This window comes from Coffea eugenioides, chromosome 2 (assembly GCF_003713205.1).
Source record: "Coffea eugenioides isolate CCC68of chromosome 2, Ceug_1.0, whole genome shotgun sequence".
Taxonomy (NCBI): Eukaryota; Viridiplantae; Streptophyta; class Magnoliopsida; order Gentianales; family Rubiaceae; genus Coffea; species Coffea eugenioides.
In genome coordinates this window covers 32,262,535-32,286,589 of record NC_040036.1, presented here as the reverse complement: position 1 = coordinate 32,286,589, position 24,055 = coordinate 32,262,535, and the positions used below count along the sequence as shown (strand labels likewise).

The following is a 24,055-nucleotide window of genomic DNA, read 5'->3' as shown; positions in this document are numbered from 1 at the left end:
TCTACTCCATACTTTATATTCGAGCCCAACATTTTTGTTTTCCCACTTTAGCTTTCTTGCTTTGTTTTACCCTGAGAAGCAAGAATTTTCATGATAAACTGAATTTGTTCTTCACTACGATTTCCCTTGTGCTCCAACAAAGGAACGTTTAACTTAAAATAAATATTTCGACCAGGGGAAAAAAAACCAGTTTAAAAACAACTACATATAACGGTTGAAATCAATCTGAGTCTATCACTCCATCCCCCCTCTTTTCTTTTATAGTGTAAGTGAAAGAAGAGCTCGTTACTCTGTCTCACTATGTCTATTGATCCTTCGTTTTACTGCAAAAGCTTGATGAACAATACCGTAAAACACAGTACAAGTTTGAACTTATTCTCGAGAAATTATGCCTTCCCGCGAGAAAGAAGCAAAAAGTTGAAAATGATGAAATAGTAACATGCACTTGCATATTTCATCATAGAAACTAGCAAGACAAGCAGCCACAGACCGTGGTTCACGCACAATCAAAATAATATATTGCATGAAAAAGAAAAACAGAGGAGAGAGGACCATGGGGCTATTAGCATTGAACCTCAACATCCGGTTCAACAAAACAGAGGAGCAACAAACATACGAGCTTAAGAATAAGTTAAAAGGAGAAACATCTACATATTTGTGAAATGGGTGATCTTGATGACTAACTCAGGGAAAACATCATCTGGGTCATGAATATGGGGATTCTGCTCAAAGATGTAAGGATCCCCACATTTTCCACTGATAGTATGCAGAGTCTCTCCTTCACGTACCGCATGAATCTCATCACACGGCTGTTCAAGTAGTAATGAAGATAATATTTGCTGCTTCTACTGTTGCACTTCAAACTCCTCCTCAGTTGATTCACAGCAGCTTAACACCAACTTTAAAGCCAGGAACAAGGCACAGTACCAGAACACAATCTCTGCTAGAGCTGTCGATGGATGAATGCGGCCTGACATGTTATGCTTTAAATTCAACTCTTTCTCGAATTCGCAGCGACAATTGTTCTCTCTCTGTCTCTCTCTATAGCAAGTATGTGCATGCACGTGTACCAAAAAATTATCTCAAGTGGAGGAGAGTATTTGCAGGACTCATAGTATTGAGGATCAGCAGGAGTTAATGTTGTTGTTGCGAAGTAAGCTAGAGAGATGATGATGTTTGATTTGACGTGATAATCGTTTTGGAGTACAAGTGCAGGTCATTAGAATGGTTAGACAGCAGTGTTCCTGCTAGAGGGACAAGATTGAAACGGGTTCGTTTCTTGCGGATCGTAGGTAACTGTCTCAAGTGAAGAAATATTGGAACATATGAAATGAAGGAGAGAAAGTTCGTTTAACTACTTTATTAAATGGTACTGAATACTTGAGATATCTCTTGATCATAATTAAGAAAGCAATCATTCAACATTTTTTACTTGCTCTCGAGTCTCAAGTTTCAACCATCCTTCGCAGCACCATCCTCGAAGATGAACAAAATTCTTGTGCCTTAATCAGTCAACCGTCGTTACAAAATAGTTAGAAAAAAATTTCCAATACGGTCAATCCCTACTCGATCACGCTTCTTGATAACTACCTGAGGGTACGAGAGACCTCTAGATTCTTTCCCCGTCCGACGTTTTCGTTTTTCTCTGTATCATCCAACAGCTTCGTCTGGTCTCACGATTCCAATTAGTTTAATACAACAATTTCCTAGATTTCATCTATGACCTTTCTTTTAGTCAAGCAACACACAAACTGTTTTCTGATATACTGATATTATGAGCAATCACTGCTTCCTTTTGAGCTCTGAACCAGCAATATGACCGCTTTCTTCGCAGTAAAAAGATCAAAGTTGTCAGATTCTTCCTTCTAAAATTATTGATCCCCTTTTTCATAAACTTACATCAACAATGTAATTCCAGTGTGACTTAATCTTTTGTAAAGTTTAAACCCATACGTATTATAAACGACCTATATTCTTATGTGATAACACAGTATCGAAACACTATGGTTTCTTTTGTTTACACATCTGACATTTTTTTCATCCAACGTCTTTAAAGAATCAGTTGATCTTCATTCTACATTAAATGTATATATCTATATACATACACTGATACATCTATACCTTCTATACAAAATGACTTTCTAATTATCGAATGCAATCATATTACCAATTATCATCGTTTAACCTACTCCATAAAATTAAATTAAATTAACACAAGTTAGGGCAACCTCGCGCGTAGCGCGAGGCCTAAAAAACTAGTTTATATCACGGATTTCTCCTTGAATTAAATTCAATGAAAGTAGCTTTTTCAATTTATTGGAACCAATCAACCAAAAGAGTTATGAATCCATAGCAAAAATCATAGTAGAGTACCACTAAATCAAGAAACAGAGTATCAACGGTCCACATTATCAATAGGAGAAGTCTTTGAATTTGGATCTGATAAAAATGCTATTACATAAATGAAAACTCAATTAGTTTTTGTAAGTATATGTCTAATGACAAAAAAATAATGATAACATAGTTATGACGACATGAATCAATTATGGTTAGCTTGAACCAATGGTCCTTAATCCAGTCCATATTTTGATTCAATGAACGACATGAGTTTCAAAATCTTACAATGTATCAGACTGGATTTTCATCTTTTATTGTGTCAAACAGCATTCTTCAAACTACTGTTAGAACTAGTTTGATCCATAGCTAGGTTTAGGAAATTAGTGTTTAATCGCGGATTAAAGAAGGGTGTGTGTATTCGCTTTCTAATTATCAACAAATTTATATACTAAGTGGTAATGAGATAGATATTTGCATGGATTAGAATAAGAAAAATTCAAAGCCCCCATGTTTAGGTAATAAAATAAGGATTAATATTTCATGTACTGACGATGTATACACTTTCATCATTAAATACATGACACATATCTCAAATTTAAATTTGAAACTCAAATCTTATATACGTGTCATACATCCAATCATGATAATGTGTATACTGTCGGCGTATAACATATTTACTCACAAAACAATGCAAAAGAAAATAATAATTCACAACACTTTTGGGTACGATAAGATGCAAAAAAAAAAAAAAAAAGAAAACTATGCAAGAGATTTAATGAGAAAAGCACAAATTTGATTTGCTTAAAACTTGGATAAGTTTGCAGTCGATTCCTACTGAAAAAAAAAAAAAAAAAAAAACCTGGTCGACGGATTTAGCATGCCATTGTGACAGCATGTGGTCAACTTTTTGCTGCGTTTTCTTGAACAATTGTTATTCAGCATTGATTGGAAAAGGGTACCTCAAAAATTTCTCCATTTTTCATAAAATCTGTATGGCTTTATCTAAAGTCATTTGGAAGCAATATAACAATTCATGATTTATTTTGCTCAATTTTTTTGATGAAATATATATATACTAGTTTTTCAGGCCCTGACGCCATGCGTCAGATAGCTTGGATTGGTTTTTTTGCTGCTGTGGTATATTTTTTTGTTAGTGTTGTGTGTGTGTGTGTGTTTGTTTTTTTTTTTTTTTTTGACATAGTTAACAGATGATTGCTTTGGTTGTACAGTGTGAAGTATGACTGGGTATATATATATATATATATTTTGGGAGGGGGGCTTTAGCTATCACTTCTTGCCTTCTTGGTACAAGCGTACGATGCGTGCGAAGGTAATATGAATTTACCTAACCCAAGGATATAATGTGCAATGTATTAAGAAAAATATCATTTAAATATATTATATAATGTGCACCGAAATTTGCTTAAACCTGTGATATAATGTAAACTTTCTACACCAAAATTTAGCCCAGGAGATTGAGAGATTTGCATGTTTATGTTTAAAACTAAATCATAAATATCACATAGCAATAAAATGGGAACAGTTTATAACAGCTATAGTGAGCTTTTGTTTAAAAAATGCTCATTCTGCTCTGATAGGAAAAGTGATAGCTTGGTTAAAAATGTAAGTAGATATGCTCTAGGCACATATGGTGATGAGGAATGGAACAATCCTTGTGATCTAACACTTTTGTATAGCCTTTTAGGAGCCTTTGCTCACCAAATGTAAAGCATTAAATCATTAATACAATTCCTACCGTTTCTGAAAAAATATGTATATACATAACAGCTATAGTGGGCTAGCATATACTATATTAATCTTGTACACAAAACTAAAGCAAAAGTAAACGGCAATTATAATAGTATAGCCAACCAATTCATTTAGGTTCAAAATAAACGCTAATGACTCCTGAGAATTTTTCTCAATCCATCCAGCGTAATTACACGAGCCTTTGGTGACGTTGAGTATGTAATCCAACTGAACTTTTGCATTCTCTCTGTATTCACAAACAAAAAATAAAATATCATTGACCAACTAATCTTTTGTTACAGTTTACAAAAAAAAAATATTATCAGGAAGCATAAGTAAACATCTTATAACAAGATTGGCTGTGAATCAATCAGTTGACCACAGAACAAGATGGAGGAAGTTAAGAATGTAGCAACTACTTAATGTCTCATAGCACAAGAATGTAGCAAACATGGACAGGGGGGGTGTCAAAGCAATTTCTTATGAGGGACATGTAGACTACTTTGGCATCCACTACAGACGAAAAAAGCTTTGAAAGAGCAAAGCATGCACATAATCCTGTAGAATTGAAAGAGCTGTGAGATGAACAGACATTCAAGCTGAATGTAGTACCTTGTCAAAATATGGCTGAAACTTGCCTCTGCAGAAATTAGATAGTGTCCACGTGGCATTTCGCAACAATGATAGTTTGCATGCTCATTTAGCTAAGCCAACAAAGGACCTAGAGCTCCATGACCAGGAACAAGATCACGGCATTTTGGGGAATCACCAACCACGTTTCACGGAGCCCATACAGCCTAATGTAGTTAAAAGAAAATTAAGGAATAAGAGATAAATAACAATAAAATTCAATTATATCATGCAACATTCAAAATCCAGAAAGCAATGCAAGGCATTGAACATGATTCCAAACACCAGAAGAGGAAATTTCTTTATCATCCATCAAAGATGTACCTGTTCACGGGCATCATTGCTGGGAGAACTAAGAAGCTGTGCGAATATGGGAACAACACCATTGTCTATTACAACCTTAGTGTGCATAGATGTCCCGGAAGCAATGTTTGTGAGAGCCCAAGCTGCCTCAAACTACAAATTTGCAAAGGATGGAAAAAGACATTTATACGTAACACCAAACAAATATAATCTTCATTTTGTACGCAGGATGGGGAATAATGAGCTTGAAGCTGAAGTTGAGGAAATCCTCCGTAATAAGATAATGAACAAAACGAGGGACAACACCAGCTTGGATCACTTCCTGAATCGGCGGACTTTGTTCAGGTATCAGGATTAATAGCAATACCTATATATGCTATATCCCCTTTTGTATTGAGAAAGATTTTTCCATGAAGACCTGAGTGTACAAAGTGAAACCAACAGAGAAGTAATTAGGAAGTTCAGCTAGTTATCTATCAAAATTTGAACAAAGGAAAATGCCCTATAATAAATGTTCCGTATGGTCTCCCAGCAACACTATAGATACATTCCCATATTTCAATAGACAGACTTCCCACCAATATCAATAGCTAGATAGAGACAAAAAAGCATTCCAGAAAGGATGATACTATGAATGTAACTTGTACCTCATCTGAGGAGTTTGAGCGAAGCCACTATTGAGCTGAATAACACCACACTTGGAAGCATCGAAGATACTGGAGATGAGTTTTACTTAAATTCTTAGATAATACAAGAAATTTGTTAGGAACCTTAAAACTAAGTAAACCGTAATTCTAGTGATCAAAATTGAAAAAAATTAGGCCAAACCCATGACCGAAGCTTTCTATGAAATCATATTGAAAAGAATAAAAAAAAACTGGAAATAGCATAAATAATCCAGACATAACAAAGGTCACGGTACAAATCAATTTCATCCCTAAACAATAAGACGGCTATTAAGTTTAATCAACTTATCAACTTTAGCTATGGTTGGGTTTCAAACTTGGCAAAATTTTTAGGCAAAAAACAGGCTAGGAAGGAAATAAGCTAAAGCCCCAAAAATTAACTTCACCTGGTGCCAGAAAAATATTTTTACCCACCTTCAAGCAGCTCTCATAAGAAAGGATTGGCACAGGGTTTGGAAAAGTGTGTAGAGCAACTTAGAGAGAGCAGCAAGAAAAAGCAAAGCTATCCGATTGATTATTTCATGCGCGCCTTGAGAGTGTTCAACTGGAATGCATCATCTCTCAGTAGGTGATTGAAAGGGCGGCGATGTGTAGGGTGAAGCAGAGACGGAGAGATGGAGAAAACAGAGCGATTGTATCAGTGAACTTCGATGGTGAGAGAACAGGGCACAACTCAGTATAACCAAAAGAGAAAATTGCTGACCGCCACTGGCCAGAGAAAGCTAAGAAGAAGAACGAGGAATTGAAGCGGTGCTCCCAAAACCAAGAACAGGCCAAGAATGAGAAGAAAAGCATGAGAGCCACGCGGATGAGAAGAAAGGAATGAGAGCCACGCAGACACACGGGAAATTCCAGCGCAGCCACTACCACCGAATGACAAAGGACCAAAACGCTCCTCAAAGCCACAAAAATAGGACCAAAACACCCCTCAAAGCCACAAGAATCACGCGATAACCGGCTCATCCTGCACTGTTCACAAAGGCTATCGACGCTTTATATATGTAAGATATTACACGTCCTTAGAATGTTCTAATGGATAGTCCATTGCACATATCATGGGGCACGTGTATCTACAAAATCCAGTGCATGAAGCATCGTACGTGTCCCATTTTCGTTACTCAGAACATCATTCTTAACTCATAACATTTGCACATTCATGCCATGTGTTCTTAGTTCTGAAACTATATAACCAGAACCCCTTCACTATTTAACAAGTGTCACGTTTAAGCTAGTGCTGATAAAAACTCCTTAATCTTGCCATTATCCCCTCAATTCCCACCAAGGAAGGAAAAAGAAGGAAAGACGAGAAAATTAAAGGGCCAGTTTTGATTCCCTAGAAAATTCGTCTTTTTGTTTTTGGCTGGAAGAAGTTTTGGAGGGACGAAAACCAACCAAAATAATTGGCCACTATGGAAGAACCAGTTCTCTCTCGACTAGACCGCCTGGACAACATTGTAAGTCGATTGATTAATACATACATACATATACATACATATCTATGTGTGTGTGTGTGGGATTTTCACATAAATGAACAAACAAGAAAGAGCTTTTATGTTTGTCTGCTTCATTTGATTCTATACATATATGTATATTTGTATATAGCTGAAACAATTGGAGGAAATCAGAGGATCAGGTTACCATTCCCCCAAGAGTTCTACTGCATCAACGCCCTCAAGCGGGACTTTGACAAGTGAAGACTTTTCTCCAAGAAGCTTGGAGAAGCATTGTCGCCCTATTGAGGATGTAATATTGGAAATTGGGATCAAAGGCACCCTTTTTGAAAGGATAGTCCATGTGGAAGATCGTTTATTAAAGGTAAGAGTCCAATTCCTTGAATAAAAGGTCTACTTTATTGGATGGGCTGCATGATTTTGGACCTCATGCACCGACTTATTGGGCTCCTGAGTTGGTGAGTTTTGTAAATTGTGCAGATGGGTTTTAATCTTATTTAAGTTCTTTTTTTTATTATTTAAATCTTGCTAGTTGTTAGATTCTATTCTTTTGGGGGAAAAAAGAATTGGATTCTGAACTTTTATAATTATGAGATTTTTTTATTTTTGGGGGGAAAAGGACTAGTTCTATAAAGGATTAGTTCCATAAAGTTTTTCCCCCACCAAAGTTCTAAAAACTTATATGTATTTTATTGTCCTTTGTGTATGGATGTAAATTAAAGGCATAAAAGTTATAAAAAGAAGTCCATGCATTCTTATGTCAATAGTTTTTTTTTTAGATCCCTTTTAAGTATTATTCATATAGAAGTTCTTGTGAATCAAGACTTTTGTTTTAAAACAAATACTGAATTGCAAGTTAATAATTTTGCAGTAAAATTTCAGTACTAGTGATTGCTTGACTTTTGCTCATATCTTGATAACTGGCAAGTCCATTGCATTTACTATTTTTCCACAACTCAAAACAGATAATTCAACAATGGCTGCATGATTAAATTGGCCATGTTCTGTCTACATTATGTAATTTAATCTGATTGTGGTTGTCAGTTATGTCTGCAGTTAGAAGAGGAAGAAGAAGTAGAGACTGAGAAGAAGAAGAAGAAAGAAGGGATTTCATCTGCAGAGAAGTCTTCCCCAAGAAAAGGTCTAAAACAATTAGTCAAATCGTGCGTGAAAGGGAAAGGAAGCCATAAAAGCAGACAATGACTTCAAGGCTGTTTGTTGATTTTGCTCACTTTTGGTTCCCATTTGAAAGTTTTGTAAATGTAAAGAAATGGCCTAATAATAATGTTTTCCCTAAGAACCCTGCTTATTATTGATAATTATAACTTTTGTTGTACTAATGAATGTTGAAGCTGTTAGTTGGGAGTTTGGGTGTTTACTGGTTGGTTGCAAAATTGATGTGTGTCTAGATTGACTCAATTAAGGAAGTACATGATTTGTTGTTGATTGCCAACATTTGGTTTGGGGGTTCACTGGTTGGTTAAACTAACGGGTAGGGTACAAATCTATATATGTTAGGAGAATATTCGAGGAGTTATGATATGGTCAAAAATTCCTGTTTCTATACCTGTTAGGTATTGTTTGATAATTCAATATTTAAATTCAGTGGATTCAGATCTTTAATATAGTCAGACACATTTGATAAATAAAATTAGAACATCTGAATTCATCACGTGACACTGAATTTTTTAAATAAAATTCATTCTAAAAAATAAGTGATAAGTTATTCGCTTATCACTTATTCTAATATATACTCAAATATATCCCTGTTTCTATACGTGTTAGGTATTGTTTGATAATTCAATTCAATACTTAAATTCATTGGATTCAGATCTTTAATATAGTCAGACACATTTGATAAATAAAATTAGAACATCTGATCTTTAATATAGTCAGACACATTTGATAAATAAAATTAGAACATCTGAATTCATCACGTGACACTGAATTTTTTAAATAAAATTCGTTTTAAAAAATAAGTGATAAATTATTCGCTTATCGCTTATTCTAAATAAATTAGTAAAATAAAATTCGTTCTAAAAAATAAGTGATAAGTTATTCGCTTATCACTTATTCTAATATACACTCAAATGTATCAAATTTAGTACTTAATAATTTACTAATTTAATAGATTCAAATTTCAGTTTTCAAATTTTAATTTTATCAAGCGCACTCTAACTCAAATATAACCAATTCATGATCATTTGAGTCTTTGGTGTTTAATTTGTTAGAAGAGCATATAATAACAATTTTTTCATCGGCTGGTGCTTGTATTGTTTATCCAAGAATAAGCTTTGGAAAGATTTTGGACCAAAATTTGCACCCAGTTAAAAAAAAAAAACGATTTTTGCAGTTCTGAATAAGAAGGGGGCATGCAACTGGCTTCAATAATGTGTTCCACAATGAGCCGCTGGAATCATACTAATCCATGCGGAACTTTGGGCGCCAAACAAGCATGTTTTAGGGGATACCTTTTTTTTTTTTTTTCAAATTTAAAAGCATAAAATCTGGGGCCCAACTTCCAGCGACGACTAATCATATCTGTAATAATTCCTTTCAATCCGAATACCAATTGGTGTTTCTTATGAATTAGGTGTTTTTAGATCATATTTAATAAATTTTATTATAGCAGTGTATATGGAAAAATTGTTACTATAATTGTTTATTAGAGTGTTTATAAAATTTTAAATATTGTTAGGATGTTCTTTAAAAATAAAAAAAATCACCCATTACCACCATCAACCATCGGCGCATCGCTACCATCCCTTTTCTTCTCGTCTATTCTTCCTCTCTCTCTTTCTTCTCCTCCCTCCTTTTGACACAGTAATGGAGTTTGGATAGAAGATTAAGACAGGACAATTATTTAATTATTTTGGTGTATGATGCAGTATGGCTAAGGTAAAAATTTTCATTCAATACATGTAAATTTTGATAAAATTGTATAAAGTTTTAGAACAATAACCATATGATAATTATTTTTCTACACCAGACAGCAAACTTTTACGTTCATTTTTTTTGGATCAAAAGTTTTAAGTCTTTTTTTTTAAAAAAAAAAATTTAACTGGTAATTGGTTTCATTTGCCATCATTATATTAAGTAAGCGATAATTATAGATTTCAAGAGCTTAAAGGGGGCAAAGTAAGGGAATATAAGAAATTTAAAAAATTTTAGACAGTGCAAATTGTAAGACAAGATTAAAAATTAAAAATTTTTCAAGTCAATTTTAAGAGTTTTTCAAAGTTCAGGTCGAGGTGTTTGGGGAGAGGAGGGCAATTGCTCCCCCCTACTTCAACGTGGTTCTGCAACTGGGTGTTCATTTCAGAACCCACAATTGCATCCGTTATTTATCTTAATCTGTTTTTTTTCCTTTAAGAAAATTGACTTAGACCAAATAGTGTATATGACAATATTGGCATAGCCATAACATAGTGGACCTCCAATTTCTTTAGGTTGTTCTTTTTTCTTTATTGCTAGTTAATCTCTATGGTTTTTGGGTTGTTTACAATGTCTCTTTTTTATTGATAAAAGAAAAAGGGATGTAGATTCGAGCTTTGAAGATTAATGGTTTCAAATTATTATTGCTTTTTCTTCCCGTTTCATTCTCATAAATTACATATTTAAAGTTGATAGCCTCCATTATAAAAAAATAATTAAAAACAACAACAACAATAAAAGTAAAATTTTTAGTCCTCATGCTTTTGCATTTTTTTTTAAAAAGAAAATCATACTCTAAACGACATACAACAGACCTAAATTAAAAAATAATCTACCTCCTACTCTTTAAAAGTTTTCATTTTTGTATCTATCGTTTAAACATATCGGATTCTTAAACTTAAATTTTATAAGTGGATTCTTTTTTTTTTCTTTCTTTTTTGCCTTCTTCTCTAACGTAAAGAGCTGCAACTCCCCTCATAGTTTTCAGACACCTATTACTTGTCAATTTTCTGAAGTAGATATGTTTTTTGTCGCACCAAAAAGAACAAAACAGAGTAATTCTTTGACATGAAATTGAGGTACTACATTTGTTTGCGGGTTTTAGAATTGCATCTTTGTCAGTGTCTGATAGGTTGCATTTTTATCATTAATTTTATGATTATTTTCCTCTTTTATTTTACCAAATATTGTGTTAATTAATGGTTTCTACTCATATTTGGTTAATGGTGCTAATTGTAAGAAAAGGAGCAAAATGTGATTAAAAGTGGCAATTTTCCAGTTAAATTGATGGTGGCATGTTCGGGAGCTGTTTCCAAGTTCGATTCAAACTCTAGACAGCTTTAGAGGAAGATTTGGAAGATTTGAATTCTAATTATTAGTTTCATGGCTGAATTAGGAAATTTGAAATACTTTCTTTTGTGGTTTATTTTTCTATTTAGGAGACTAATTTTATTTGATAGTAGACTTGAATTAGGAAACTAGGAGAGAAAAGGCCAAATTCCTGTTTGATTAGGACTTCGCGCCAAAAATAAAAGCATGAGGACTCTTTGCTTTGCAAGGTTGAGGACGGCCGCTTGGCTGGCTCTTCATTAGTTTTAGAGCCAAAAACAATTGCAATCAGATTCAATTGAGTCTTGTGGAATCTCTTCTAGAATGCGTAGCTAAATCTCCGTTTTCTTGTCGAAGGTCAATTTGAAGATGTGGTGTCAAACATCTGTGAGATCGAATTAATTTTATTTATTTCTTTTATTCATTGGTATTCGTACGTTTTCTGGTTTAACTTCTTATGATTGTTTTGTTATTTGAATATCAAGGGTCCGATATTCGAATTAACCTAATACTCTACTGTCAATTTAACCAGTTAAATCCGTAATTGTTTGATTGGTTAATACCAGTGGCGACTAGTGTGATTGGTCCCATGTTAGAGAAACGTATGATCTAATTTAAACAAACTCTCGTAGCGTGTTTGTTGATTAGGGTTGAGCTTTTCTAATTCTTAATGCAATTGAGAAATTGAATCCTACGGTCGTACCTAAGGTTATTTCTTAGTTAGGGAAATAGTCACCGGTCGTACCTTGACTATCGAAAAAGTAAGAAAAAATTGGTTGTTCATCGCGTGTATGGCAACTATAACCAATCTATTAATGAGTAATTGAATTATCTCCGCATCGATGATCAGTTGAATGGACCGTGACTGAAAAGTTTCACCTTTAGCGAGAGTCACATCTATTGTTGATTAATTCCTATTTATTTTCTTGAGTTGCTTTTATTTAGTTAATTCATTAATTTTATATTTTTATAAAAACCTCCCATATTCTGGACTCTAAAAGAAACGAATTTCCCCAATTCCTGTGAATTCGACCCTACTTACCACAAAATCTATACTTTATTTGAGCAGGTATTTATTATTGCACAGCCTCGACACCTGTTAGTGCCCATATGTTTATCTTGAAAAGAATATAAAATTCCTTTATGTGGCAAAAAGAATGGGGAAATCATTTTTTATTATGCAAAATTATGAACATTTGTTAAATATGACACTGTATCAAATAGTATCCTTACAACTTTAAATATTCATAAGAGAAGATAGTACACATAATGCCACGGACGCCAACATTTAATATGTTGATTGATTCCTATACAATTCAGAAAAGAATAAAGCTCCAAAATATGTATTATTGAAATCATACCATGAGGTATGAAATCGACCAACTGAAAGGTGAGAATGATCACAGCTGGTCATCAATATTACCAGCAACTTCTGGTGATGGGTCCAATGATAGATAAGTTGCAAATGGATGGTCTGACAATTTTCTGCATCTGGGCCGTTCTTTAATTGCCTCCAAAACTGATTGATTTTTCTCAAGAAAAGTCATCATCTAAAGATTGGAGAATTGTTCAATTTCTGTTGCTTTGTCATTTATCGTAACATTGATGAACAGAAATTTTGAAAATTACAAAAGAAATATACTTCCCTCAATGCTTTTCCCTAACTTATTGATATGAAAAATTAAGGATGGCAATTTCTAGCATAACATGACAACACAATTCCAATACGATACGAAATTAGGGAAAAGCAAACTCATATAGGTTAACGATTATACACCACTAAACCATCCCTCATATTTTTTTTTTCCTATTATTTGTATTGTAACTTTCATGCCTAATTATGTATTGTAGTATTAGACTTTATTAATTGCTACTGAAAACTCTAGATCTTGAAGTTTGTTTTGTGTTTTGAAGACTTAATTTTGCATTATGCCTTCAAAATTTTGAAAACTCTTATGTTATGTGTTTTATTATGTTAAGTAATGACCTTTCCTATTGTTGAAAGCTGCCACTGGAATTTTGAAATTTCTTTATACTTCGAAGACTTTGTCGTGCAACTTGTCATTGAAATCTCTACAATAACAAGAGTGGATAGGTTAAATTGTATGCTAAACGGATTCATTTGACAAAGATGATTATTGTGCGAAATGTTTAATTAGTTAAATAGGTTTGATCGTATCAACCCATTAACAAGCAGGTCATGACGCGACACTAAACAAAAGTATAGTAGGTTGAGTCCGGGTTGAGATTTTTCAATATGAACATGAAAAAAACACGACAATACAATCTATTCCCACCCCTACAGTATAAATGGAAATATATATTTGAAGGAGGCCGTGCATATAAAATATAAATTGTTAAGAGTTAATGATATTTACTATGTCATTTTTTGTGATCAATTATTTTTTTATGGATTTTGTGATCAACTTTTAACATCATTTCGTGAGGTTATGCTTAGACTACAAATTCCAACAAAAAGGGGAGAAAAGGAAAAGCAAGAACCATATGTCTTAGCAATGAAGCAACTAATATCTTTGAGCCACTTCTACACATGGTCCCCAAATTTTGGGTACTCAGTCAATGAAAATTTGCCACTAGACATTTCCATCACCGTGAATTGATGAATATCAACCCCATGATGTCGAGAGTTCACCTTGAAACCTTTTCTCCTTCGGATTACAATTTACATCACATCAACCTTGTAATTACACAAGCGTCATGCTTTCAACTATGATATTAATTCGTTTATATGCATGTGTAGGGTGCAAATATTTCGTCACTACCCAATTCAAACATATGTGAGTCTAAAATTATTCTCTAACAATCTTATCAAGAAAGAGATGGGGCACTAATTTACCGATAGAATTTTATCAAGGATGACAAAGAACTGCACCACCTTGTGTATATTCATTTTAAGTGTAAAAGATTAGTATAACTATTATAAAAGTTTGGCAATACTAGAATTTCTTCAAAATTTTATCATGCACTTGTGAATAACACCATATGGAAAACAAAAATGTTTTGACTAAAATTTTTGCTCTCTATAAAGGTTGGTTTGGTCTTACAAATGAACTTTCTAATGCAAATTTTGTACTTCAATACAAGCACAATTGATCTCAACAATAGGTTCCATAATGTTGTACCCAGAAAAGGAAAGACCAACAAAAGAAGATGGGATATAGACAAGGAAAGAAGATGAATATCCGCTAACAATTTTTTCCCAAAGGAAGAACTCAAATTTAAATCATAAGAAAAGCTAAAAGCACTAGTAACTGTTCAAGATTACAACTATGAAAAACCCTATGAGTTTGTGGCTAAGATGAACCAACTTTTAGGCCTTCATTTGGTTCCCCATTTGGGGAGCTTCTACCTTCTATAGATAAACTGCCCTCTTCACTGTCATTATCATATAATGAGATGTTTGAAGAAAGTGTCAAATGCTCGATTTGCTTTTCTCCAAAAACTGATTTTTCAAGATTTGGAGTGGGGACCTAGTATTCATGTTAGTTTATCTCTATCACCACTGGACCCCTAAAACTTTATTTGCCAAGACTTCTTGCTAGTTTATATTGAATCTTGAGCTGGTGAGACTTCCCCACCTCCAATAACTAGGTGAACGCTACCAAACTCAACCCAACATACAAATTTTTTTCAAAAAAAAAAAATTAAAGTTGAGATAAGAAAAAGAATATATTTACATTCTGTGGGATGCAGTTTTTTCGTGCAAGAAATGAAGCAAATTTCTTCTTTAACACTTACTTTTGTTTGAAAGCAGGGACGATTAGATAAGAAAAAGAAAACTTTTAGCTAATTGTGATTTGTGATCATGCTCATTCTTTTGCATTAGGAAATTCTCTTACTGACATTAATTTAGCATATCAAACGTATTATCTAAGAATGCCAACATTTGTTAGTGCTATTATTGTTAGTTTTGGTTTTTTTTTTTTTTTATCATAGTGCTAGTAAATATTATATGGAATTTCCAAGCAAAAAATAAAAAAAATCTTTGGTCCGCAAACAGCCTTAGGGAACAATCGGTGTAGTATATATAATATATATATATATATATATATATATATATATATATATATAGCCATGTGCTTAAAGTACATGAGTATAATTATGAGAAGGTCCGAAAGGGATAAAACAAGAAAAGCTTGTTAATCAAGAAACAATGATGATAATGATGATGTTGTTGCAGATTATTTGAGTTAGCCCTAATTCTGCTTTCTTGTAAACAGCCTTTGGGTTATTTTCACTTTAAAAACTCCTATGAGCTTTTATAAAAGTTGTACGTACCTTTATGCTAGATGCTTGAGCATTTGTAGAAAGAAAACTTAGTATTTGCAGGATTGGGTGGAATTTGACATGAATGCAAGCACATGCTTCCAACATCATTGTACAAGAGGGTAACATTAAAACCCAAAAAAAAAAAAAAATTTCTTGCAGTGATAGTGATAATATGATTAAGAAGAAGAAGCAGATCATGCCTTGGTAAATATGCGAGGATTTGAAGAAAAACAAATTAAATCACAAGAAATTAGAAAACAAGAAATTGTCAAATCAACTTATACTTCTTACATCTTATTATGGCATCTTTGACGAGTGAAAGAAAGTTAATGAAGTGCTGTTTGCCAACATTAAAATCCAAACAAGGCATGTTCTTCCAGATTGTGATCTCAATTGAGCATTGCTGATTTGACTTATATTTCTTTCGCCCCATTTCAGACGTAGATATTGAACTGCCTGTGTGCCTAAAAACCGTAGATTTGCAACATTATTGTTATGGCAACTTTATCAAATTGATGGCAACTAATCGTCCACAAAGAAATGCTATGTGAATTAGTTGGAGAACAATATCGAGTGAACCAAAATAAGTTCAGCACACGCTGTGTGACTGAAGTAAATGTGAAGTTATGAAAATGAGATTATGAGAGTTGTACGTTTCCCTTTCTCGAAGGACATGCACGATATGTAATATCTATATATTTATATTAGGGTTTATTGTTGGCTAGTTTTGGATGTAGAAGGAGATGCATGACTTTCATGTATGTTTAACTAGAACCAAGTATCATGCAAGATGTACGATAAAGTTTAAATACGAGTTTGCATTCGTTATTAAAAAAACGCTAATACGTCTTACTTTACATAACACGGATAGTATACAAGTACAGTGGGAGTAACAACTATACAAAATAGTGAGGCGAAGTCGAATTTTCACCTCATATATGAATTTCTAGACAAATAAAAAAAAAACTTTGCATTGATATTCGATTGTATAAGGATAATTCGTGACTATACTTTCTCACCGACTATATATTTCCTTGAGCAGAAGCCGGAATTTATTTTGTAAGATTGTTCAATTTTTGCTTTGATTCATATGATCATTTTCTTACTGTATACAATTGACGCACAGATCGTACTTAAAAACATCTCCCAATGAAGTAAAATTAATATAACATCTAGGAAGCATTACATATCATAGATGACTTGCACAGCCTTCTTCTAAAAAGTTACATAGAAAAATAAATAAAAAGAGATATCTAAAGAAAAGAAATGAAGAAGAGTCCATCCAGTAGGATAATATGGTGTCGTGAGTAGTATAATCATGATATCTAGATGCCCCAATATTGATAGTTATAAAACTGCTTCCTTAGTTTATAAGTCGAATCCGGAGAAAAGATGTGCCGGTTCCAACTGAAATAGATCAGGTCAAGTTAAATAGATTGAAGTGGGGATGTGGACCTCTCCAGTTGAATTCTATCTAGAGAATGTAATTCTTATAACATCTAGTATAAACTTGTATGATTTTGATGTATTCATAAAATTTGTCAACTCATATAACTAAATTAGAATAAAATTTTATTATTACACAAAATATAAAAATTACATGAATTGGAGTGAATTAGATAAAACTCAATTGCAGAGATCCCGTTTCGATTGAAGTATGGAATTGATTCTCAATGAATTGGAATCAACTGGACAGTGAGTTGGTCCTTGAGTTTTTCTTTGTCATTTATAAGTTAAAGCGTAAGTTTTTTATACACTGTTAAAGAACAAATTTTTTTACACTAATATGGTTAGATTATGCTACATAACAAAAATTCAAATTTGAAATTCAAATTATGCTGTTAGTACATAAAAAATTAATTCTAAATTAAATAGTATGTAACTATGTTGGCATATTAAATCAAATCTAAAAAAACAAAAGTTTCTATATTGTTATTTAACAGTGTTTTAGTCAAGTTTTAAATAGTTTTATTAGAGTCAAATTTTGATAGTTTTAGTATTTAGAAATTGGTATTTTATTAGGTAATTTATTGTAGTTGTCAAGACTAGTTTACCAAGCCATCTAGTGTCTAAATAAGGAGTCTTATTATAGTCATCAATTGAGAAGAGAGAAGAGTGAAGAGTGAAATTTGATATTTATTCTTATGGTATTATTGATTTATTCCTCTTTTTCCACACATATTTTTATGTGTGTAAATTGTCTTTTCATATGTATTGGTTTTATAAAATTTATCACCTATATCTTTTTGGTAGAATTTGTTGGGTTTTACATTTTGTATCAAAGCCCTAAGTTTAACAAATTGATCCTAAGATGTCTATGAATATTGAAGAATCATCTCAATTACGAAGTTAGTTTTGGGTGTTTTCTGCTGTTAGATTTAGAGCATAGGGATTAATAACTGTAAAGAAATCACAAGGTTGGTACTGAAGTATCTAATCAGTGAAGACTGGACTAAAAAATTGGCCCAAAAATTGTCAGATTGATTGTCATTGCAAAGACAGGGATCGGTGAAGAATCCTGTCAGTTGAATTGTGATTATTAAGATCATGAAATGAGTTGTCAATAAATTGACATGAAACTATGCACCAAAAATAGTCTATCTAGGTGTATGGATTATTGCAACAAGAAAACTGTTTGAATATGAAAAATCAAGACAAAGTGGTCCAAGATGAATTTGCAAGAGGAATTATTGATGATGGTTGCGATGAACTTGATGCAAAAGAAAGCTTGATGTAAAGGAGGTAATGCTGGCATATTAAATCAAGTCTAACAAAAATTTAGTAGTCTTATTAGAGTGAAAATAAATCAAGTCTAAATTTTATATATACCGTCAGTGTATACACTATCACAATTGGATATGTGACACATGAGCAAATTTTGGATTTTAAATTCAAAATTTGCACATGTGACATATATCTAATGGTGATAGTGTATATACTGACGGTATATATAAAATTAAATCCTTTTAGTATTTAGAAAATGATATTTTGTTAGGTAATTTATTATGGTTGTCAAGACTAGTTTATACACAGAGAGTCTTGTTATAGTCATCGAAGAATGAAGAGTAAAATTTGGTAGGTTTGTTCTTATGGTTATTGATATTATATCATTGATTTCCTTCTCTTCTCCTACACATATTTTTATGTGTGTAAATTGTCTCCCTATATATATTAGTTTTATAAAATTTATCTCCTGTACCTTTTTGATAGAATTTGTCGGGTTCTACAAACGCATACATTCTTCATCAACAGGAAAAGTAACTATCTTATAATCTCTACAATTTCTGATTCATTCGAAGTTTGAACCATCCGCTAAGAAAGAATGTTGTTAGCTTATATTTTTTGTCATTTTACTGTTCGTAACTTTCGGTGTTGGCTATTGAAATTTGACTTTTGTTTGAAATTATTTGAGGGCCAATTGATCTTCGAGAAGGTAGAGTGTAATTGACTAACTATGAATTATTTCAAGAATAACACTCAATTATTACTCTGATAGAATTGAGTTTAAGCGTATAATTTGAAGATTTTATGTCACGGGTCCCTATATTGAGGCCATTGCTTCCCAAGAAAAGACATGCGTAGAAGGGATGTCTTTGTCCAAGAATGGCTGATGAGAACCGAATCTAGGAAACTATCAAACTTCTATTTCATCTAATTATTTGATTAGGTTGGACCTTAAGTATCTAGATTGGTTGACTGAGTCATTCAAGGGGTTTGAATTGGTTTTAAGTTTAATTAATTAATGATAAAAAGTGATGTTCCAGTAGACCAACTTGACAGCTAAACGATGACTGCCTTCAAGTTGCATGAAGATTTCATATTTCTTCCAAAATAGTAACAAATACAGGATAAACAAGTTTTTTGCTGTTTTGTTATGAATATTTTTCATAGATGGAATACTTGAGGGCCTAAGTGAAATGATTCCCAGATAGTTATATATTTTTTTTGGCAAAAAAACTCCAAATTCGGAGTAGGAAATAGGAATGCCAGTCCCATATTTTATTATTAAAAAATGTGGATACAATACACTAGAAGATGCAACGTAAAAATTTTAGTTTTACTCTATATTTTGTTTCAGAGTACCACTAAAATTTATTCAAACGGCTTTAGTAGAGACTCCTTTCCTACTCATTAACAGTTTCCTTGAACTTTAGTGGGTTTTCGCATCATTAATAGCCTTTTAATTGTACTAATGAGCGGCACAAAATATTTTAATTGTTGGAAAAAAAAAAAAGTTCCAGTTTTAGTATTAAATTTTGGATTACCTGTCAAAGAAGTATTTGTAGGACTTATAGGTGATGCTGTCTAGCGACTCTAGCCTGAGCTTCCCCCTCGAGCCTTGCTAGAAATATGCTCCAGTTTCATTTGTGTGATTTTTTTTTTTAATATTAAAGAGTACTTGTACTAATAGTCATTAAGTGTCATTTACTTGACTGATAGTTTGGTTGAACTTGAATCTAAATGTTTGGCTTGCTTGAAGTATGAGCTGACTTTGGACCAAATTAATTAAGCATAAATTGATAAAAGCATGTATCTTTTTTTTTTAATTCTTTTAGCAAGAGAATGATAGAATTTAAGAAGCGGAAAAGGGGAAGGGAGACTAAAACTCAGAATCTTTAAATTTGAAAGTCTCAACCTTAGCCAACATTTTGAAAATCGGTCCAGACCGGCCGGTTCAACAAGTTGAACCGACCATGCCTCCGATCCAATTCAATTAAAAAATCAAAGAATTAATTGAACCGGTCAAGAACCGGTTGAACAGGTAAAAATCGGGAGGTTCAATCGGTTTTTCATTAAATTTTTATTTTATGAAATAAATATTTTAGTTTAATTCAAAATTCTTAATACTAAAATGAATAAAAAATTATTAAAACTTTGAACTAGGGTCGAATCAGTTGAACCGGTCGAACTGTGAACTGGAAGGTTTCCGGTTCACTCTACCTTCCGAATTTAAAAACATTGACCTTAGCTTGTATCTACTTCCATCTGAATTATTCTAAAGTCGGTTTCTTCAATTATATTTTCTTACTCAAAGACTTTCTTCTTTAATTATATGGAATATATAATTTTGTATCGAATATATTTACTAAAGTGTGAATTATATCTAAGTGATAAAAATAAGTATACAGTATCTTCTAAGTGTTAAATATTTGCTGCTTCTTAAATTATATGGAATATGTAATATTGTATGAAATATATTCACTAAAGTGTGGATAAAATCTTAGTGTTAAAAATACCTACACATATGTCATGAAGTACACAGTATCTGCCAAGAGATCCATTAGTAATATAAATAATCATCTAAATACATTGTGCTAAAACATTTATGAGAAAAATGTAATTTTATTCCCCAATGTTTAGCTCCTATGCAGTTTTAGTTCTTAAAATTTTGGCAAAAGCAAATCTAGTCCTCAATGTTTAGCTCTTGTGTAATTTTAGTCCCTAAATTTTTAGCAAGAGTGAATTTGGTATCCAATATATCCAATTTAAAGCAAATGTACATTTGAAAAACTTTTTTAATTACTTATAGAATTTAGTCACATCTAATCATATGTCCATTAAGTTAAATTTGAAAAGAAAGAAGCAAAATAGTGCCTAACTTTAAACAACAAAATTAAGAACTAATAACTCATGTACTAACTAATTAACTAGTGAAAAAAAAGAAAAATTTTTAAACTAAAACTAGTCGGATCACCTAGTTCATCAATATGAAACTCATTTTTTTCTCTATCTCCACTACCCCAAGCAAAAAGTCGCATTTCTTAATTTCTCATAACGATTAACAAATTTTCTTTTTTATTTTTGTTTCAGAGATAATTAGTTACTAATGCACCATCATATAAGCTATCTTATTGTTTAAATTCAATCAATATTTGAAAAAAAAATTCATCAATTATCCTAAATCTAATTCAAATTGATAAAATAGGGGACCAAATTAGCTCTTGTCAAAACTTTAGGAACTAAAATTGCACATGTGCTAAATCTTGAGGATCAGATTTGCTTTTGCCAAAACTTTAAAAACTAAAACTGCACAAAGATTTTCCCAACATTCATTAACAATACGAATTAATGGAATTAATGGTGATTTTTTGCTATCCAATGAGCACCAAAATAAATGGTATTTGTGTTTCTAAATACCTTGTTTGGCAGACAAGTTTTTTACCAAGTTTATCTGCTACAAGTTTTTTAAAAACTTTAGCTACAGTAATCTCAAAAAACTTCTCAAAGTTTTTAAACTATACATTTCAAAATATTCAAAAAAAAAAAACATACTTCAAAAATTTTTTAAAAAACTTCTACAGTAACCTACAGTAAAGTTTTAGACAAACACCCAAAAAACTCACTTGCCAAACGGGGCTGTACTGTACAGAAAACTATTTTGGCAAAAAATTAAAAGTTTAACAGAGGAATTAAGGAAGAGGAGATACATTAACCAATGATTAAGAGTTAATACCACTTATACAATCACACATGTTTAAGGAGAGTAGTCTAAATTTGGTACTTTTCAGTTAGTCATGGGTCGGTCCAGGGATTCAGATATATTAATAACAGCAGAAAATTAACAATCATTATAAACTTATCACATGAATAAGTTAAGTTCTAAGTTCTAATAGAAGAAATTGTAAAGAACCAATAAGAATAAAAAAAAAAAAAAAGAACCATGCCTTGAAACAATGGAGTTTGAGAGAGTCGATAATTGAAATAAGTGCAATTGGTACTTGATCAGAGTCAAAACTTTTGATGCAAATCACACATGTTTAAGGAGAGTAGTCTAAATTTGGTACTTTTCAGTTAGTCATGGGTCGGTCCAGGGATTCAGATATATTAATAACAGCAGAAAATTAACAATCATTATAAACTTATCACATGAATAAGTTAAGTTCTAAGTTCTAATAGAAGAAATTGTAAAGAACCAATAAGAATAAAAAAAAAAAAAAGAACCATGCCTTGAAACAATGGAGTTTGAGAGAGTCGATAATTGAAATAAGTGCAATTGGTACTTGATCAGAGTCAAAACTTTTGATGCAAATTCAAGTGAATTTAGTGTTAACAAAATTGTGCTAGTAATTGAATTTCATTTTTTGAATTTTGTTTCCTACTTGTATGATGTTTCTTTAGATGTCATTTTAAAATAGGTTTGGCTCATGACTGCACCACAGCACTCGTAGAGAGATACTTTCAAGTGTTAATTTTATGTCAAGAATGAAACCAATTCAGAAAATTATTTAAATGTAGGAGTTGTAATAAATATGTATGTGTGCATTCACATGCTAAGTAAGGTGTAATTTGGGTGTTTTAATAAGTGTTCCTAGGGCACTCATTAGGCAAAAATCCTTGTCAAATTAGGGTTTGTCTGATATATTAAAATATTGTCAAGATATTAATATTTCAAATAGGGAAAACTTATAAATGTAAGATGTGGTAATAATTGTAAGTGTATGCATTTGTATAGTAGGTTAGGAGTGATTTAAGTGTCTTAATAAGTATCCGTTAGCTATTGTTAGAGAAACCGTTAAATTTATGCTAATTATATTTAATATAGATAACATAGTGTTTTCTTAGTTACTATTTTATATTTAGCAGTTAAACATATACAAATATTAAAATAAGGATTCCTACAAAGAGAATCTTACAAAGAGTTGGATTTCTACAAAATAAAGAGTTGGATTCCTCAATGGCAGTCTTACAAAGAGAAATTAAAGGGACTCATTTATTGCGATTCAATCTTCTATACATATGATATATAAAGGGAGAGGGAAGGGGTTGGTGTAAATTTTTTGTTTATCCTCTAAATAAAGGGTAAAATGGTAATGTCATCTTTCTAACATAAACACACATAGAGCTGTTAAACGAACCGAGCTGTTCGGTAGCTCGGTTCGTTTCAACTTATTCGTGTTCGTGAAAGGCTCGTTCGAAACCTTAAACGAACCGAGTTCGAACGAATTTTTTTGTTCGATTAATAATCGAGCGAATACGAGTATGTTCGCGAATTTTAACTAACGTTCGCGAATATGAACATAATTATCATTTGACAAATTTTAGGGTTAATTTTATAGCTGGACTTTTATATTTGGAGGGCAAATTGCTTTGTTTTATTTGTTATTTTTATGTTAATGTTAGTTATATAGTTAATGAATAATAGAATTTAGTCACTTAGTGTTTTAATTATTTTTTAGAATGATTAATGATTTGCATAACATATTTAAGGCTTAAAATAATTTGGATTTGAGCATTTCGAGCATGTTCACGAACGACTCATTTATGTTAAACGAGTTGAATACGAACTCGAACTCGAACACGAATTTTGCTTAACGAGCCGAACACGAACACAGGTTTGGAGTTCGA

The 24,055-nt window shown here is 32.3% G+C and overlaps 1 protein-coding gene and 1 long non-coding RNA gene across 6 annotated transcripts; one reads left to right on the top strand and one right to left on the bottom strand.

The window, feature by feature from the left end:
• Positions 1-3,989: 3,989 nt before the first annotated feature.
• Positions 3,990-6,556, bottom strand: LOC113763322. Of its 5 annotated transcripts, none has more exons than XR_003467331.1 (5): positions 6,120-6,556; positions 5,667-5,759; positions 5,041-5,437; positions 4,699-4,883; positions 3,990-4,333 (listed from the first exon to the last, which is right to left on the bottom strand). It is a non-coding gene; the product is annotated as an uncharacterized LOC113763322 (long non-coding RNA). The 5 variants fall into 5 exon arrangements; XR_003467330.1 differs by having other exon boundaries at positions 5,667-5,735; positions 6,120-6,554; XR_003467333.1 differs by having other exon boundaries at positions 5,041-5,172; positions 5,326-5,437; positions 5,667-6,547.
• A 467-nt stretch (positions 6,557-7,023) lies between these two features.
• On the top strand, positions 7,024-8,574 carry LOC113764048. Its single transcript, XM_027308083.1, has 3 exons — positions 7,024-7,159; positions 7,308-7,520; positions 8,201-8,574. The coding sequence occupies exons 1-3, from the start codon at positions 7,115-7,117 to the stop codon at positions 8,357-8,359; spliced, it is 417 nt and encodes a 138-aa protein (XP_027163884.1). The 5' UTR covers positions 7,024-7,114; the 3' UTR covers positions 8,360-8,574.
• The last annotated feature ends 15,481 nt before the right edge of the window (positions 8,575-24,055 follow it).